Source organism: Lacerta agilis, chromosome 5 (assembly GCF_009819535.1).
Source record: "Lacerta agilis isolate rLacAgi1 chromosome 5, rLacAgi1.pri, whole genome shotgun sequence".
Classification (NCBI taxonomy): Eukaryota; Metazoa; Chordata; class Lepidosauria; order Squamata; family Lacertidae; genus Lacerta; species Lacerta agilis.
The window spans coordinates 47099222-47118978 of record NC_046316.1 but is presented as its reverse complement, the minus strand read 5'-3'; the positions used below and the strand labels follow the sequence as shown (position 1 = coordinate 47118978).

At 42.7% G+C, this 19757-nt stretch overlaps 1 protein-coding gene across 4 annotated transcripts in view; it reads right to left on the bottom strand.

The window, feature by feature from the left end:
* AFAP1L2 (actin filament associated protein 1 like 2) overlaps window positions 1-19757 on the bottom strand; it is a 71572-nt gene that overhangs the window by 16819 nt on the left and 34996 nt on the right. For all 4 annotated transcript variants that reach the window (XM_033149621.1, XM_033149616.1, XM_033149617.1 and 1 more), the window contains exons 2-5: window positions 5613-5741; window positions 4580-4657; window positions 2624-2718; window positions 216-306 (exon numbers count right to left, since the gene is read on the bottom strand). In XM_033149621.1, coding sequence (XP_033005512.1) covers window positions 216-306; window positions 2624-2718; window positions 4580-4657; window positions 5613-5741 — 393 coding nt within the window. The remainder of the gene's footprint in view (window positions 1-215; window positions 307-2623; window positions 2719-4579; window positions 4658-5612; window positions 5742-19757) is intronic.

The window sequence follows — 19757 nt, the reverse complement described above, 5'->3', positions numbered from 1 at the left end:
ACTTGTCAGCAATCTCTTAAAAATCTTTGGATACAAGAATACCCCTTTAAATTCTCTGGTATTAAATTGACAATGTGGCAAACACTAAGCATATAGATTATAGATCACATTTCCAATATTTGTATCTGAGTGTTTTATTTATTTATTTATTTTCCAACGCAGTTGCATTGCCTATTTCTAGAAGTAATGAAATACTTGGGAGCACAGCTACGTACCGATCAGCGAGACACCAAAGGGCTCAGCTTCTTCATAGTATCCTTCTGGAGACTCAGTTTTGGATCCTGAATGTTGCTTTGCTTCTGAAATCTGTGGAATGCAAACAATAGCTAGAAAACGTGTAGATAAAGACCCAGAGTTCTGAAATAAATTTTCACGATGGTATCTGTAATTCAGAATAAGGAAGAATTCTTTTATAGAGGCAGGACACACCTCACTGAAAAACCTCTGACATAAGAACAGATACTGAATTATCAAAAGGACCAGTCAGTTTAGGATGAGGTTTAAAACGAGAGCAAGGTTCAAATTCCACAAAGCTGGAAAACTGGAAGCTAATGCTGAGGCCTTAACAGTTGTGCCCAGTGAACAGTGTCACAAATTGTGCTTGTTTGCAACATACTCTCCATGCACACACACATTTCCTTGGTCCTTCAGGCTCAAATCCAGATGGCGAACACAAAGTGCCTGGGTCTAGCAAAGGCATCCCACATCATTCTAGTCCTCTGTGTGTGTGACATCCATGGTTATATGGTGTGCCTAAGGAATATGTGGTGCAGGGTGTGCATGCATGGTTATGGAGTGTGTGTGTGGTTGTGGGTTGTTCTGGGCAGTCCCCAGAACAGTTTCTCAGGTTTCCCAAGGTGCCCACAAGCCCAAAAATGTTTGCCAGTCCAAGGTCTAATCACTGCTCCACACTGTCACGTTCCACAGCTAGTGAAATAGGCACTGCTCATAGCATCCTGGCAAAATTCCTGATTCAAAATTTAATCTCTGTGTGTACCATATTATTTTGCCTATAGTTAAGAAATGCCTTGCTGAATCAGACAAAAAATTATTAAATTATTGTGGCCCTCTTAAAGCTTTGCTGAAACCACAATAAGCCACACCTAAGGAAACCAAGCAGAGACCTAACCATGGAACACTAAATGGATAGCATACAGTAAGTAGGCAGAACAGAGCCATCCCTTATTTCTTATTTAAAGCTGATCTTATAACCGGAGAATTGTATTTGAGTTTTCCCTTTGCAAGAGTAATTTCGATGGTGATGGGAGTCAAATTTAGAAACACACCAGACATTTTCAAAGCCAGTGTAAGTGAAAAAGGAAATAGATAAATAATATTGGAGTAAACCAACACTTTCAAAAGATTCTAAGCACTGGAAAGTCCCTGGATGGCTGCCAAATCTATCCTAATGTGTAGCCCAAAGCTCAGGGAAGAAATCAAGACACAAAATACTTTGGAAAGCATCCCAAAGGACAAGCTAAAAGTCAATATTTTCAGGATAAACTGCCTAGAGAGGGAAACTGCCATGAACTTTTTAGGGATCCCAACTCCAAGTTCTTGAATGCACCTCATTTTCTGCTCCTCCACAGGAAGAGTTGTGTAGTGCTTCTACCTAGACAAGTTGTGTAAGAATATCCTTGCACTAGCATTGCCAATTTACTTTGCATATTCCTTTTGAAACAGGCAGCTGGAGAGTTAGGACCCCAGAACCTTGCATGTGCCACCCTGTCTACAGCTGCAGCCTCATTTAGCCTGCAAGGCTAGGTGTTACCCATTCCTAGTTACCACCAGGAACAAAGGTATAACTGGCAGCTTTTCTGTGGCATGTAATTGCTAGTAGCGATAATATGAATACTATGAATTTGGTGCAGATGGAATTTGTTCTCACATCTACAGAGAGAACCATGACTGATGACGTGACAAGTATGCATTTGAGGGTATCCCTCAACATCTTTAAGTGATCTGCCCTTTTCCCAGTCCGTGATGGCTTCATAGCATGAGATAGATGCACTTTATTTTGGAAGAAAATCCCCACTTAATGAAGATCTGATGCTTTTGAAATAGAGTTCACTACACTTGGTTCCACCAGTGTTGGGACAGCTTTTAAGACTTTAAATCTTAAGTGATTCAAACCATTTAAAAACCAACCTTCGCCAATGAATCTCATTTGTTGCTGACGTTCCATCTTACAACACCATTTCAAAGATGATGCAGTTCAAGATAACCACAAGATTCTCCAAGTACACAAACACACACACACACCTCTTCCAATTGCCAGCAGATAGAAGTATACAGTGAACCTGCTCACTTGAGTATACAGAATGGCAATTTTTGAAGATGAAGCAAGACAAATGAAGGAAACCGTATTGCAGAGATGTTGACACGTGTGTGAGAGAGTGTTACCAGTGCCCATACTGCTGTAAGTGCTCTATAAATGTTTAATAAATATTGATGTATCATTTGAGAGAGAAAAGGCAGCTCTAGGATTTTTTTCAGACCTCAGTATCTTACATTACAACTCACTCCAAAGGGTACTAAATTCTATCCCAGAAGATGAATGGCACTTGCATTATTGTTATGCAGAGTAAGATGAAAGGAAGTAAATGAACAAACAGGAACTTACTATTTTTGAAGGTGGGAGGTCTGGCAAACTCTTCTGAGGTGGAGACAAATGCTGTTCCACTTCCCCATTGGTCAAGGAGTCTCTGCAACCCAACACTATGGCCCAAACAGAAATAGCAACATGCAAATGGTCCATCACACAGACCAAGCTCAGAAACATTCTTGGATGCTATGCTTTTGTTTTGGAGGAAGCATTGCATTAAATTAGAGAGCATATTACAGACCACAAAAATGGCATTTGATACCGCCTCCAAGAATATGGCGAAAAAGCGGCTAGGGACACGCTCTCTTGCTAGTTGTGGGTTTGCTGGCACATATTTGCTCGACACAGCAAAGACCAAGATGTCTTAAAAATAATCTGTCTACTTGCAGGGCAAGGCTGACGTCTATATTGAGCAGTCCTAAGTATTCACCCTGTCATTACTGTTGGTTTTAACTTGCAGGGGCAATTCAGTCTTTTCCTAAATCCAAGCAAACAGAACTCACACTGAGAAAGAGCTACAATCTCAGCAGGTGGGGAAATACTTCCAGCCAATTTTCAGCTAGTTGGCAGGTGAAGTGCTGCCTCCATAATCCTGGGATCCATGGAGTATTAACAACCTAGGGAGGTGTGGAAAGGTAGTACAGGGCTCTGGCTATATTGGCACTGAAGGGAAGAAGCTCACTTCCCCTCTGCAGGGCCTGACTACGAGTGGAAACAGAGGACTGCTAATCACACAGTAGCTGCTTAAAACCGTAAGACTCTTGCTTAAAGATTCCACACAGAAGTGCATATGGAAAGGCTACAGACTTCAGAATGGCTGCAGGGGGCTTTTGGACATTGGTAATCCTAGGCAACATAAACACTCCTGCCATGCAGGGGCAGCTGGTGGCGAGGGCACTGTCATGCAGCAGGGCTCCCCCTTAGTGGTGTCACTGTGCTTACTGGGAAGGAGAAGAGCGACACAACAGGGAGATCATTGGTGTGCTGGAGCAGTGGCTGGAGGGCCCTACTGGTTCTGCCACTGCACCTGCACAATGCTGACCTACCTGCCACCTCACCTCTGCCTGTAAGCACAGTGGCGCTTTTCTACACCAGCCATTCCCCCCCCCCAACTGCCATCTTCAAATATGGTGGTGGAGATAGATGCACATATGGAGATTGCTTCATAGAAGAAGCAATTCCATGTCTGAAGTGGCCCTATGATTCCCACAAACAGCCCCAGCAAACCTGCCGCTGAAAATGGAAGCACAGAAACCGGCCCTGGAAAGACGGGCATGAATTTTGCTGCATAAACATACAATATAAGATATTAGAAGCACTGTTCTTTTCAGACTAGCTGGGAAGCCGCAATAACAGCTGTGCATCCACATCCTGTAATGGGGGTAATAGGGTTCTGGTGGAAGGCTGCGAGCAGCAAAATCCAGAGCACCCAGTGATGTTATTAGCCAAGTAAATTGGACATCTGCCTCCCTTCCCTTGGCTTCTCAGATTTCCTGATCTTTGTTTCTACACATCTTAATTAAGAGGCACCTGAAAGCAGCTCTGTGTCCTGCGTTTCTCCATCTATATCTGCATGTCAAACCCAGGGAGGGTTGCTGCAAAAGTTAAAATGGATCACTGAATGTGGGCAGAGTTTGCCACATCTGTTTGGAAGATGGGCAGAAGCAGCACAGACTTAACAGTGAATTGGTACTGTGAGTTGGATGGTGTTTTTTTAAAAAAACGATACATGTGATCCTTTCATGCATAAGAAGCTCAATCAGCAGCAAAATGGGGATGGGCCGTAGCTCAGTGGTAGATGATGTGCCTTGCATGCAGCAGGTCCCTGTTCAGTTCCCAGCATGTCCAGGTAGGGCTTTGATAAACCCCTCTCTGAAATCTTGGGAGGGCCAATGCCAGGCTGTGTAGGCAATACAACACTGACCTAGATGGACCAATGGTCTGACTCTGTATAAGGCAATCTTACATGCCTACCTTTGTCTGGTTTCTCTGGTTCACCGTGCTGCTTATTGATGGAGACTTTGTTCATGTAAATGTATTCCTCATCACCACCTATGAGGCGAAGAATGTAAGCTCATTATTCTCTTGCGTATACTTGCACTGCATAGCAAATCGTGCATTGTAGAACACAGCATCTCGAGCAAAGCATCTCCTGGAGGAATTTTTAAACCATTGGCTTGGTCAGAAAGGATATTATTATCAGAGGAGGCTTGTTCTAATGACTTAGCTCAGTGGTGCCTTAACTGACTTTGCTCTTGCAGAGTTTATCTTGATTGCAGCTAAGAAGCTGTGCACTTGCCACCCCGGGTGGTGGAAGTTTCTTAGACTCGTCCCTTTCAAAGTTTATCTTCTTATCATTATTGCAAATTACATGATTCAGGAAAGCTTGAATGAATTAAAAAATACATTGCGGCGCTTGAGATTAAGAGCAAACGGAACAATAGCTCAGTTGGTTAGAGCATCATGCTGATAACACCGAGGTCACAGGTTCAATCCCCGTAAGAGACAGCTGCATATTCCTACATTGCAGGGGGCTGGACTAGATGGTCCTCGGTCCACATCTACAATTATATAATTATATGAAATGAGATTGGCTTGATTCAAGGGCTTTTACGTTCACTTCTTTTCTCATGCACATTTGGGTACTGCATAGCAATTTGACAGAACCATCAGCACACACTGAACATATTGGACTTTTGGAACTGCCAATTTACATGTCTTCTGTGTACTCATTTGTGTGTGCATGCACATGTGCACGTACAAATGCATGCACTGCACATATATTCCTGCTACCCAGGGCTAACTTTGTGCAAAAGGTAGACTTCAGTCTGGGGGAGTCTGTGACACAATAAGTAACTTTCCCTTTAACGAAAGACTGTTGGCTGTTTTTACATGCAATTGGGGAGGCCATAGTTTAGATGCAAAAGGAGACCAGTATCAATATCAGCAAACTATAGCTCCTAGAAGCTCTTCTGAAATTAGCGCCCTTTTACACAACTGTGCTTACCACTTGATTTCGTGCACAGCCTAAGGAGGTCAGCGAGGAAGCTCTTTTTCACAACGGCAGTGCTGCTGAGGTTCTCCTTGTCCAGTATCTTCAGAAAATCTTCAAGTTCTGTAAGCAGTTGCTCCAGAGCTGAAGTAGACATAGAACAGATTTGCAAATGCTATTATGCTCTGTACAGTGGTTCAATATATAAAAGGGATTTATGGCGATCCTTGAAGAACCCAACATTTCTTGAATCAATTTGCATTTTAAACCAAAACCTATACTTTTAGAATCAACCCGTTTTCCGCTGTCCATTTTACCTTACATCTCACACATTAAATGCAAAATATAACGGCTTGGAAACAGTTTATCTGCAAGATCGCCTTACCCCTACACGACTGCTTTGATGAATGGGAAGGACACTGTTAAAGGTGACTCATGACATCCCATCCACACTTAAGAGAAATGGATCTTTTAGTGTGGCAACACTTTTCCTTTGGAACTCCCTGCCTCCTGACATCAGGCAAGTGCCTTCACTGTATTCTTTGCAGTGCCTGGTTAAAACATTTTTACTGAGGCAAAAGTATCCAGACACATAGAAGTTACATGTGTTTTAGCTCTTTTTTACTACTGTTGATTTCAATCCCCTTTTGAACATTTTTAAACACCTGCTTTTAACTTTTTATTCAAAATTTTAATGTTTTATTTTATGTTTTCGTAAACCACTTAAGAGGTTTTCTCACAATAAAGCGGTATCTACATGCAAAAGATCAAATTTTGGATCAAATTTTTGACTATACCAAGAGTTGCTGGACTATATGGATCTTGCAGGAGATGGTTCAGACTTTTCTTTTTGAATGCTGGAATCTCAACCAACATTAACAACCTTTCAGTATGCACACATATAAAAATGACATATTACAAAAATATGTGAAATGTAAGATGTGAAATTTCTCTTGTTCAACACTTGGTGCAAATCTTTTCTTTTCTTACTCCTGTTGGATATGCTACTTACAATAACAACAACAGAGATTGGATTGAACATAACTCATTCAAAATGCTACACTATAATCCACAAACCGGTCCTTTGCTATTTGTATTCCGTTTCATCCCCCTTATAACGATGCTCAAGCCCTGACACAGGGAAGATGGCAACATGAGAGACAAGGCCCTAATACTATTTAGCTGGGACAATTTAGACAGCTGTGAGTGAAACAGATCTCTGGAACACTTGCATGATTTAACAAATTTGATTTCCCCAAAGCACCGTCCTTTCCCACAAAACAATGCAACATTTATTTGTAAGGAGAGATTAACACCTTGTGGAAAGAATGACTCCTAATAGTTGACCCAGGTCAGTGTTCTTCAAACTGAGCTATGAAGAAGCAAGAACATTTCTCTGCATCCACAAATCTAGCCCAACGAACCTGCAGGGGAGATTTTTCCCAGACCCTCCTTTCCATCTCTTCCTCCCCTCCTCTTCCAAATATCTGCCTAAAACTTTCTGAGCTGGCACCATTCATTTCCCTAGCAGACTGCCTTGGCAGAAGGCACTCGACTTGCAACGGCGGCTCCATTCTTTGTCTGCTACGGAAAAATCAACAGACCAGCTGATCATTCGGTGCTGGTTTAGAGGAAGCATTCAAGCTGCTGAATAGTGGGTGCTGCTGGCTTTTTGTGGATTTTCCAGCCCATCCTGCCAGGCACATTCCAAGGCTTACAGGGGTCGGCTGCTGCTGTAGGGAAAGGGAAAGTAGATTTGTGATGACAGAAGGAGAAAGCTATTCTCTCCAACTGTGAAAAGAAACAGATGTGTTGGTAGGGGCTGCCGAAGCAGCTGGATGACTTTTAGGAGGACAACGAATCTTCCAAAGGGAACAAAACATGCACTGATTCAGAAAAGCAGGCCCTCTGGTGCTGCCCACTCGCCTGAGACCCTAGAGAAGAATTAAGACAATGGTGAGTTATCCACAGCAGAAGGAGAGGGATCGTTATGCTGCTTGGTCTGCACCAGTCGCCAGTGAATTCAACTTAAGCAAAATCAGAGGCGTATTTCACAAGATGTGTTGGATTTTGGGGGGTGGAGGTGAGGGTGGGGAAGAAGCACTGATCTTGAACTTGTTTTATCTTTTTAATTTGTGAAATACAGTAGGTCGCTATAGAAGGCAATTAGGTGGAAACAGCCATTTCCCATTTTGTTTCTAATTTCTGGCCATGTGGCTATTAAATAAGAATGATCTGGAAAATGAATATTATTCTGTTCCTGTGCTCTTTTAAAAAATGCACACTATTAGTCACCAATTGACATTTTTAGCACAAAATTATCTTTAAAAAAACCCATGCGGCAAATGAACTCTACTCTACCTCTGTGGATGCGGTCTTAAACGGATGAGCACTTTTAGTCACCAGTTACATTTTTTATCACAGAGAAACAACATCTAGGCGTTTCCCCAAGTAGATGTGTCTACTATGAAATGAGGTTGTGAGATCTTGCACTGCTAATTATATAAACTCAACACCAGGGCCGTCTTAAGTAAGCAGAGCCAGGCACAGCGGGCAGCCGGAGGATGCAGAAGGGCGCTGTGGGGGCGCTGCCAGCTGTGTTCCACCTCCGCCTCTGCATCCGCCTGCTTGGCCGAAGCGGCGGCACGGTACTGCCGTCCAGGGAGCCCTGGTTGCAGTGGCAATGGGAGGCTCGCCAACGGCCTCCCCGCATCCGCAGCCCGAGAAGAGGTGGGCAAGAGCGGCGCTGCCAGCAGGGCTGGAGGGCGCAGACGCCCTCTTCAGGCCGTGGCGCCTTGCGCCAATAGCCTCAATGGCTAAGACGTCCCTGCTCAACACTGACAATATATACTAGGAAACAAAAACAGACTGAGAAAGACTCAATAAAACATGGTTAACTGGAACTTGGGATAATCAGTTTTGTTTGATTGTTTGTTTGTCTGTTTAATTCAGAGGATGCGGCCCACGACGAGCTGCCCCTGAACCGAGCCGCCTGCTCGGTGAGTCCCCTGCGTGCGCTGCGCTAAACCGGTGCAGTGTGGCGTGGGGAATTGCCGAGTGGCGCTGGAAATTTTGTCTGTGCACGTAGAGATACCATAAATTGCATCTGCGCATGCCCAGATGCCGAAAATCGCTTCTGTGCAGGTGCAATTTCCGGCATCTGGGCATGCGCAGAAGCAATTTCCGGCCCACGGACAATGTCCGTGGGAGTGATCCAGCCCATGGCCAGTAAACCTTGCCGACCCCTGGTTTTATTTGTATAGCACCCTTCATCCAAAGATTTCAAGGCATTTCACAGAAGATTATGATGCAGAAATCTGCAATGACAAGACCAAACTGGCAACGCTAAATAACGTACAGTGGTACCTCGACTTACGAAGTTAATCCGTTCCGAAGGTGCGCTCGTAAGTCGAAATCTTCGCAAGTCGAAGCCACCATCTCGGAACAGAAAAAAACTTCACAAGTCAAAAAAACCACATTGAAAACCTCGTAAGTCAAGGTATCGTGCCGCTGCTTTCACTTCGGAGGTCGAAAATTTCAGAAGCGGCGGCCATTTTTTCGCTTCCGGAGGTCATTCGGAAATCGAAAAATGGGGAAGTTGAGTCACTCGTAAGTCGAGGTACCACTGTAGATACTTCTTTAGTAAGTTTATTATATTATATTATATTATATTATATTATATTATATTATATTATATTATATTATATTATATTATATTATATTATATTATATTATATTATATTGTATATTATATTAGTAAGTTGTTTATTTATTTATTACATTTATATCTCACCTTTTCCCGGGGAATTCATGGGATTCCCCGATATGGTCCTGCATTCAGATCATCACCAGATCCCAGTCAGCTTACTTTTACTAATGTTGTTTCATCATGTGCATCATCTGCCTAACAGTACTTGTGGGATGTGTGCTTGTGCTTCAGCACTGCTTCCCAGAGACTTCAGAGCTGGCTGAATTTATTGAAAGACCAGAGGTAACACTGTGGACCAGATGCAACCCATGGACCGAATGTTACCACCTCTGCTCTAGGCTATGCCTGTGGAACCCAACAGGCAACTCTGCAAGCACAGAAGGAAGCAGGATCATAGACCCTACATGTGTACTCCCAGGTCTTCAGCCAGGAACTATGGTTATGCCAGGGTTCCCAAACACATACAGGCCTTAGGCATGTACAGTTCTATGTGCTTCACTCCTGTTCTTAAATTCCACATGACATGCAGAGGTCGGGACTGACAGCTACATCAAGGCTGAGGGGTGGGGCCAGTGGCCCAAATCCCACTCCTTTCCATGCACTGATTGAACACATGAACAGGGGAACATGAAAGCAAGGCTTAGGTGAGTTCTTGAAAAGTAGTAAGATTTCAACATTATGGCGACAACTGAAATACCCTCAATAACCTGACCCAGTCCACTACAACTAAGCTTAACCAAGTTCTCCCAACTGTTTATGGTTGCCCACTAGTTTCTAGTACAGGGGTGTGGGCCCTCAGACCAAATGCCTCCCTGGGCTTCCATCTGGTCCTCAGGACTCTCCCCAGCCCACACCCCTCACCAAAACTCCTTGGGTGCTTTTGCCTGGCTGCAGTATGTCCTTGCAGCATGATAATGCCTCTTGCTTGCCTGGTGTGAACTAGACAAGCCAAGCCAACTAGAATGGATGAGGAAGACAGTATCTATTGTTCACAGGACATCTGCAGGAGAGCACACAGAAATCCTTCCTCCCCTTCCACCCTCACAAGGGACTTTCCAATCTCAAAGCATCCATCAAAAAAAAAAATATTAGCCTTGTCAGTTTCAACAGCCAAGAATCTGTGGAAAGCATAACATTTGTCCAAGGTACAGAATTCTGCAGTTTAGGTGCTTTGGGGAAAATGTGAGACTCTTGCAACAAAGGGGGCAAACTTGGAGGGGAGAAATGCAAATGCTTTGCAACACACCACAAAGCAACAAACGAACATCTAGTATGCATTTATTGTGCAAGAACGACGGCGAAAGCAATTCCAGCAACTCTAATCATACCTCAGAAAGATTTAATGCCTGGTTTTGGAAACTCCTATTTGAACAGTTTGGCCTTGTCTTCCTATACAACATGAAGCATGGCGAGGGAGACAATGGGCCTTGTTGCTTGTGGGCAGAGTGCCCAACTGCTGAACCCAAGCAGCACAATATGGGCCATTCTGGAAGTCTGGACAATCATCTTATTGATGAACTGTCATCTCTAAACCAAGAACTCTGAACTTTAAGTAAGAGACAGCAGAAAAGGCAGACAAGGCTTTCCAGTTTGCTGAACAAATGACAGACTGGCTCCCCTCCTCCTTCACAGGGTGGTGGGAGGACTCAAGAAGCGGAAAAGAGAGAGAGAGAGAGAAATAAGAGAGAAAGTGCTTGAAAAATGCCCAGAAGGCTCAATGAAGGAATGGCTCTCCTGTCCCCTGCTCCCACATTATGAACAATCACATTCTTCCAAGTGCCCTATTGCAATGCTCAAAATTAATATAGTAAGATCCTTCATAAATAAGTGACTCCCAGTTTTCCATTCTGAGCCTTTGCTTCCAGTTTTGCTCTAGATTCAGATCACAGCACAGGGAGGGTTCCCCAGATTAACATCCTTAGCCTGAGGTTTGAATTTTTGACTGGAAGCACACTTCCCCTTCTTAACAATGCTTCCTCTTTTTTTTGCTAGAAAGCTTGACATCCGAAAGTTGACTCAAAGCCTTTGGCTGTCAAAGTGCTGTCTCAGCTTCCGACAACTTTTTCCTCCAGCAAAATCAACCCAGCATATTGTGGCAGGTTTACCAGCTCCAAAAAACTCTACATGGAGAAGACAACATCAACTTGATGGTGGTCCCATTTGCTTCCTCACCAAGGTTGAGAAAGTACATGCATTGGGTACCAAACATTCTGCCTTTGGCCAGATTGTCATATGGAGAGATATATGGTCCTTCTATGACATCATTAAAAGCAGGGTTAGTGTCTTGCCATCAATGCAGATACTTGTGGAGCAGCGGGGAGTGGTGAACTTCAGCTTTCTGTACACTAACTACTGCAGTGTGTGGGCTAAAGACTTGACGTGTTGTTGGCATCCACCTATCTTGAGAGAGAATGGGGTGTGCCTCCGGGGGTGTCAAACTGCTGTGTTAGCAGCACTGAAGTGACCTCTCTGGGGCGCAAGCCTGGGCAGTGTGTATGGGCTTCTCAGCCATCCAAATCCCCTCTGGATTTGTGTAGGGTTTACTTCCTTAGCCTTTTCTTCTCCCAAATATATCCTGCAAGCATCAGAGTTTTCCTTCTCCTAGATTCCCAGGTTGATGAGCCCCATCTGCTCCTCACTTCCCTCCACAGCATGTGCACAAACTGTGTTCTTGACTGTTGGAACCACTATTGATCATGTTTGCTCAATCCACCGTAGCCTGTCTTTGCATGCAAGGGAACTTAACTCACCGAGGGTTTGAGAGCCATCCTCAGCCAATCGAAGCTGCTTCCCTGGGTGTGGCCACTGTTGCATGAAGACAGCTTCTAGAAGCCACAGGCTTGACATGCCTTCTCGCATATTACAGGCACAGAAATCAGGTGACAGATAAGAAAAGGGGGAAGTAGTGTTATATCGTTCCGGGAACCTTAGTTCTTAAAATAAATGCCAAACACTGGATTCAGGAGAAATCAAGAGTAAGCGTTTTTATTGCTGAGCAATAGGGTCCAGTCCAAAAGACTGGACATCAATCACAGGTATCCAAAGGTTTTTATAGATCCTTCAAACGTTACATATTCATGCCTTGCATTAAGCATCAAGCCAATGAGTGTATGACAGCAACCCAGAAATCCAACCCTCTTGTCCCCAGAAGACTCTCTGAACTTCACCCTAGTTAGCTGAGACAAGGAGATTCACTTCTGCTTTCTTGTAACAACCTTCTGCCCCTGTGAACTCTCCTTTCATTGGGTCATTCTTTCAGCTTGGTAAGCATATAGATCTCATTATGTCATTTGGTAAAACTCTATATATGTATCTCAGGCACCCAGAACATTCTGCAGACATCCTGTTTCTCCCAACATCCTGACTCACTTGGGGACACAGGACCCATGACATAATTTACTGGGTATATCTTCTGCGGTCAATCTGCCTAGCTATTTCTGCTTAGTTCAGATATAACCCACAAACTCTTTGTAAGAAGCATTCCTTACAAGGTACAGTCTTAATCCATAAATGTTACTCAAATATATTGCAAGCATTGATCAGATATAAGCATACAGAATAAAGCAAAGGTGAGATTATATATCTATTCCAGGTTACAACAGTAGATGCACCAAGCAGGTATGAAGATCAGAAATTAGAAGAGAGAGGCATATTGCAGGAGGAGAAAGAACTTGCCTGAAAAATTTATTTCATATTCTATCTAGGAAAATAAGGGAACTTTTGTGATTACATATTTTTCCCCTTGTCCTACAATGTAACTATGACTTGTAATTCTATGTTAAACAACAACAAGCAGCTTGATGGGCTTCTAGCCAGGGTTGTAACTAATTAGTTCTTTGCCACACAAATGGCAATTATGGACATTAAAGAAAAAATGGTTGCCCGGTCGGGGAAAATAAACATTTTACAAGTGATGGTAACTGCCCCTAAATATATTTCCTCACAGTATAACTCACTCTGTCAGCCTGCCTTTCTTGTTAAATCAAACACCATCATATTCTCCATTACTGCAAACTCTTGTAAATGAAAATCCCAGTAAATTAATATATATATATATATATATATATATATATATATATATATATATATATATATATATATATTTGGGGAAAATAATTGTACAAGTTTCACTGCAGTACAGTTTTCTTCATCAATGTATTCACTGGCAAATGACCAGCTATTTTAAAATCCAGCATACCAATTAATAATTCAGAAACATATTAATTTTCCCACCATCAAATCTGACCTAGTAGCACACAAATTATAAATGTCCAAATGTTTGAATTTACGTACTTATGGGTTTGGGGTCGATTCTGTTTGCCTTATGACCACAGGGGTGTGCGTATGTTACATGCAATGAGTGTACATAGAACATAGCAAGTTTTTACTAGCTCTGTAATGTCTAGACTGTCAGCAGCTCTCCAGCGTTTCAGACAGGCTTCTCTCACAGTTCTACCTGAAGATGCTGGGGATTAAACCTGGACCTTCTGCATGCAAAACAAATGCTCTGCCACTGAGATATGGCACTTCCCTATACAATCTCTATACTTGTCTATGTGAATAGTTGAGCTGTACAAGCTTTCAAACCCTTAAATTCTCCACATACACTATTCAGTGCGTGGGCAGTAGAATCTGACGGAGTGCATAAAACAGTCTATTATTTGTTAATGTTCTTCAAAGACTTAAACCAGCAACCATTTCATTGTGCTTCTGACATTGAGACACAAGTGTGACTGTGCTCACATAGCAAGAGGTGAGGAAACATCTTGGGTTGGATCCAGATTTAGCCATGCTTAGAGAAAACACACTGAAATAAATGGCACACATTATCCATCACTAACTTAAGTCCTACCGATTTCAATGCACCCCTCCAGGAATGGGGAATGCACAGTCCTCCAGATGTTCCGGGGCTCAAATCTCCCATAATGTCCAGGCAGCATAATCAGTGGTCATTGAGGATGGAAGTTATAGTCTTACAATATCTGGAAGGCCACAGGTTCCTCATGTGCAGTCTACTCTAAGCATGACTAAGTCTGGCTCCAGCCCAGGAGGTAGCAAATATAGCACAAACCTGCTTCTCAACAAGGATACATATTTTGTGGAAAAGTATCCAGAGTCTGACAAATTTACATGTGTGTATTTTAAGGCACAGATGCTTGCATCTGCATCTTTTAAAAGTAACACCGAAGGTGGCCTTTAACTGCCCTGAAGTCCCAGACTTGGCAAAACAGCCATTTATCGGATAAAAGAGATTTTGTTACTTAGCCTAGCCCAGACTTTGTTTTATATAAACAGGAGCCTATTATCTAGAGAGAGAATGAGAAGTTGCATTAAACCTCTAAAAGGCCATTAGATAAAACACTCTGAAGGTATCACTAATCTTGCCCTGGATTTAAGAGCTAGGTTATTGTTTTTATGCAGTGTTTCAGCATAAAAATCACTGGCAAAAAAACAAAAACTGCTGATGAATGTGTTTGTGCTCTGTCAGTAACTCTCAAGTCTTTTTGAAACATTTGGTGCTTATGTTTTACTCTTTAATCTCTATTTTGCACTAACAAACCTCCAAGAGATTATTGCAGCTCAACTGTAATTTAGTGATTTCTCTTTTCTCAGCATCACCGTTTGATTATTGCTTACGTTGTACACTGTAATTTAAGGACTGCCTCTAGAGACAGTTTCTGAAGCTCTTCTCACTTTCCAAATTCAAAACTGGCAGAAGTCAGCAGAGTTCAGTTCTAGAAGCTTGGTCTGAACTTTACCCAAAGGTCACAGAGAGAAATTTGGAGGTGCTTGGCTGGAAGACCCATCGCACATGACTTAAGATCTTCCATTCAAGTAAGTGAATCAATGTAAGAATTAAGTCCTTTAATAAGAAGCCTGAAATGATCAAAGCCGCTGGGAAGTCTATAAATTACTGTGTAGTAAAACCACCCTCTCGATAAGTAAAATTTAATGGTTCAGCTATTCAAACATCAGAATTTGAGACATTATTTATGGAAGTCCAACAGCATCTACAGCAGGGATTTCCAAATGAAGCAGTGGTCCACGAGCTTCATTCAGGTGGTTCACAGAATGTAAAAATAGGCAGAAAAATCTGCCAAGGCCCTCAGCAATTTTCAAGTGGCCTGTAGAGGACTATTGATCTAGGTTAGCCACACCTGTCCTATGGTGCTAATGGGTTACAAAGGAAGACAAAACATACAGCCATGAAAATATTGTTAGCACCTAGCCTATAACTTAACTCTGCAAACAAACTTAATGGTTTACTGTATGTTCACTTTTGTGCCCAATACAGAGAAGCTATCCCTAAACTCTAGTGGCATTAGGATGTAACAGACTCACAGATTTTCTGTAAAGGGAGACACCTCAATTCAGTTGTAATAAACCCCATTCTGAATATCTTAAGTCTAGTGAAGGTTCACATTCTAGGTATGAACTCATGGCTGTTTCTTGGTGGGTCACTGCTATCTAGAACCAATACAAACAGATTCTACTTTTGCAGGAAACAGACAAAACTGATACCTCTGAAGGGTCACACACATTGCTTTAACAATTTCAGCTGCAGGGGGAAAAACACAAGTAACTGGAGATTACTTCTGCTTAGTTTCTTAATAATGATCTGGAACAACTCCTTTCAGTTTCAGGCTTAATTCAACCCAGGATGTAGTTATTATCTTACAAAACAGGAAACACCCTTAAATAATCATTACATATTGGGGAACAAAAATATATTGTTTCTTCAATCTTCAGAGGACTTGAAAGCCAATATCTAAATTAAAACTTGGAAGCTGGGTAACGTCACTATCCTATTTTAGGAGCAGGGCAGACAGGATTTATTTCTTTTTTATTTATTGTCTCATGAAAATATCAAAGCAAATTGACAGTACAATTGAAGTGCAAAAATTACTGAGCCTTGAGATCTTGCTCAAAACACACATTTTGATCTGAGCAAAAGACACCAGGAAAGAAGAAGCGGGAGTCTCAGCTATCGCCCTCTCCTGCCTGAAACAAACCAGGACTGTGCCAAGAAAATGCACGTGGCAAAAAGGAGCGCTAGGCCCTGGTGGGCTGCCCCCTTACCTGCTTGTGATTGGCCAAGAGGATAACCAGCCAATCAGGATTTTATTTTATTTTATACTTTTCCCCCTTCTCACTTTCCTCTGCAGCCCCATAGCCTCATGCTATGCCCCCCCCTTTACACATTTTTCACCCGGGGCCCCCCTGGAATATCCTGGGGCCCCTAGGGGGCCATATGACCCCCAGTTGGGAAACACTGGCCAAGCCTATATGTAGTCTGTTTGTAGCTAGGCACATCAAAGAGGACATTAATTCAAGACACCAGAAGTGCTCAGTGGAGCATATGCTTATACAATAGGAACTATGGGTGGTATACAACTAAATTCCATTGAAATTAATGGACCTAACTTAGTCATGTTCCTCTGTTTCAGTGAGTCTACTCTGAGTAAAAGTTAGTTGAAAACACTCTGTATATTTAAATATAAGCTGATGTCCAACGATCATAAAACCAAAACATGGTACATACGGCAAATAGCTCCTGAGAAGAGTACACTTGTAGTCATAGCTGTTTAATTTCTGTTTGTGCTTAAGGTAAACCACACATTCCATTTTTAGCCCTCATGCAGACACGGAAGCAGACACAACTCAGTTTTCAACTGCATGGGGAGCTAAGAAATATGAAGATCGGAGCAGCATTGGTTCATTACATGTGAACAGAGGATGTGTAGCACACACGCGCACGCGCACACATACACACTGCAAGCACATTCCAGAATGTATAAAATGGCCAACAAAAATAGTAGTTAGAACATGAACAAGTGGGGTAGAAGATCCCCCTAAATAACCTGAAAAAAAACGAAAAGAATGCAAGGAAATACAAAGTAGCTTCAGAAGGAGGACTAACATTACCAGTGTCATGTTGTTCTGACATACATAGAAAATGGCCTTTTACCAAGGTAGAGCATTGGTTCTTCTAACTCAATGCCATCTATACCAGGGATGGGGTTCCTGTAACCATCAAGATATCTTGGACTCCAACTCCCATCCACCTCAGCTAGCATGTTCCATGGTCAGGGGTGAGGGAAGCTGTAGCCCAACAATATCTGGAAGGCCACAGGTTTTCCACTTCTGAGTGGCAGCAGGGATTAAGATGGCGGTCTTTCCCATCCCCAACTTGGAGATGCGAGGACTGTTGCTGTTGTTCAATCGTTCAGTCGTGTCCGACTCTTCGTGACCCCATGGACCAGAGCACGCCAGGCACACCTATCTTTCACTGCCTCCTGCAGTTTAGCCAAACTCATGCTAGTCGCTTCGAGAACACTGTCCAACCATCTCATCCTCTGTCGTCCCCTTCTCCTTGTGCCCTCCATCTTTCCCAACATCAGGGTCTTTTCTAGGGAGTCTTCTCTTCTCATGAGGTGGCCAAAGTACTGGAGCCTCAACTTCCGGATCTGTCCTTCTAGTGAGCACTCAGGGCTGATTTCTCTAAGGATGGATAAGTTTGATCTTTTTGCAGTCCATGGGACTCTCAAGAGTCTCCTCCAGCACCATAATTCAAAAGCATCAATTCTTCGGCGATCAGCCTTCTTTATGGTCCAGCTCTCACTTCCATACATTACTACTGGGGAAAGCATAGCTTTAACTATACGGACCTTTGTCGGCAAGGTGATGTCTCTGCTTTTTAAGATGCTGTCTAGGTTTGTCATTGCTTTTCTCCCAGGAAGCAGGCTTCTTTTAATTTCGTGACTGCTGTCACTATCTGCAGTGATCATGGAGCCCAAGAAAGTAAAATCTCTCACTGCCTCCATTTCTTCCCCATTTCTACACCACTGTGGTGTAGTGGTTAAGAGTGGTAGACTCGTAATCTGGGGAACCGGGTTCGTGTCTCTACTCCTCCACCTGCAGCTGCTGGGTGACCTTGGGCTCTCAGCCCCACTCACCTCACAGAGTGTTTGTTGTGGGGGAGGAAGGGAAAGGAGAATGTTAGCCGCTTTGAGACTCCTTCGGGTAGTGAAAAGCGGGATATCAAATCCAAACTCCTCCTCCTCCTCTTCTTCTTATTCTTCTTCTTCTTCTATTTGACAGGTGATGGGCCCAGTGGCCATGATCTTAGTTTTTTTGATGTTGAGCTTCAGACCATCTTTTGCGCTCTCCTCTTTCACCCTCATTAAAAGGTTCTTTAATTCCTCCTCACTTTCTGTCATCAAGGTTGTGTCATCAGCATATCTGAGGTTGTTGATATTTCTTCCGGCAATCTTAATTCCGGCTTGGGATTCAACCAGTCCAGCCTTTTGCATGATGAATTCTGCATACAAGTTAAAGGACTGTATCTGCATATAAAACAGTAGCTCTGCCACTGCGCTGCCCCACTCCCAATTACATTTCTGTAGCAAACTTTAATTAATTATAACAAGGTTTTCTGTATCAAAAGGAGTCTCAGTTGTTTATTTCCAGGTTTACAACCCATGGTTCATCAAGTCTAGAATGACTGAAACAGGTCATGAGCTTAATTTGATTCCATTTCTGCAAACTCAACCTAGTTTAAAAGACCTCTTTGCTTTTACATATGCATGCATGCATGAAATGTGTGTCAAAGCTTCCATGATTAAAAACTGAACTTTTCCTCATCCTTTTCAACTCCCCACACCCCCAAGACATAAGTGATCAAGAGCGCACAAAAATATTTCCACCTTTCTTTTTATTTGTATAACTCTTCTTTGAGAATACTGAGACAGAAGATTACTGAGCTGACACATTTGGTTTCCAGAAAGCCCCCATTGTCTAAGCTGCATTCAAAAGAGATTTATGTAACATCTACGATGAAAACAGGAGGAAGTTGGAAAGCCTGAACAAAAGTAACTGACAACTGGGAAGGGAGCAGAAAATGAATATTAAGCATGGACTTTATTCAACCTCCAGTTATTAGGGTTCTCGTGTAAAGGCGGGAATTAATTTTTCCCAATCACTACAGTTTTAAGTTGGGGAGATAATTCACAGGTTCATTTTCAACTGACATACAACTAGTGAGAGCACCATGATTTCAGAAGATGCTTCAGTTTCAACTCTTAGAAGCAATAACCCATCCTAATACCTGTAGCAAGAAGAAAGCTTTTTTGGGGGGGGGTGGATTCCTTGTCCTTACAGAATTGTATTACCCATAACAAAATAGATCAATTATATGTAGAATGAAAGGCTGCAAGATTTGAGCCTACTTGAACTCTGTGCATTTTGAAAGCTTGGCCCAGAAATCTCAGGTGCTAGCTGAGGTACATTAGGGCCAATTCAGATAATCAGCAACCACCTTGTATCCACTTGGCATGTGCCCCACATATTGTGGAGACTGTCACTGCTAGCCTCCTTCCATACAGTGAGCTCAGCATCCCTACCTCTCAGTATCTTTCTGCTTCTGTGAATTTCCATGTAATTGTGAATGT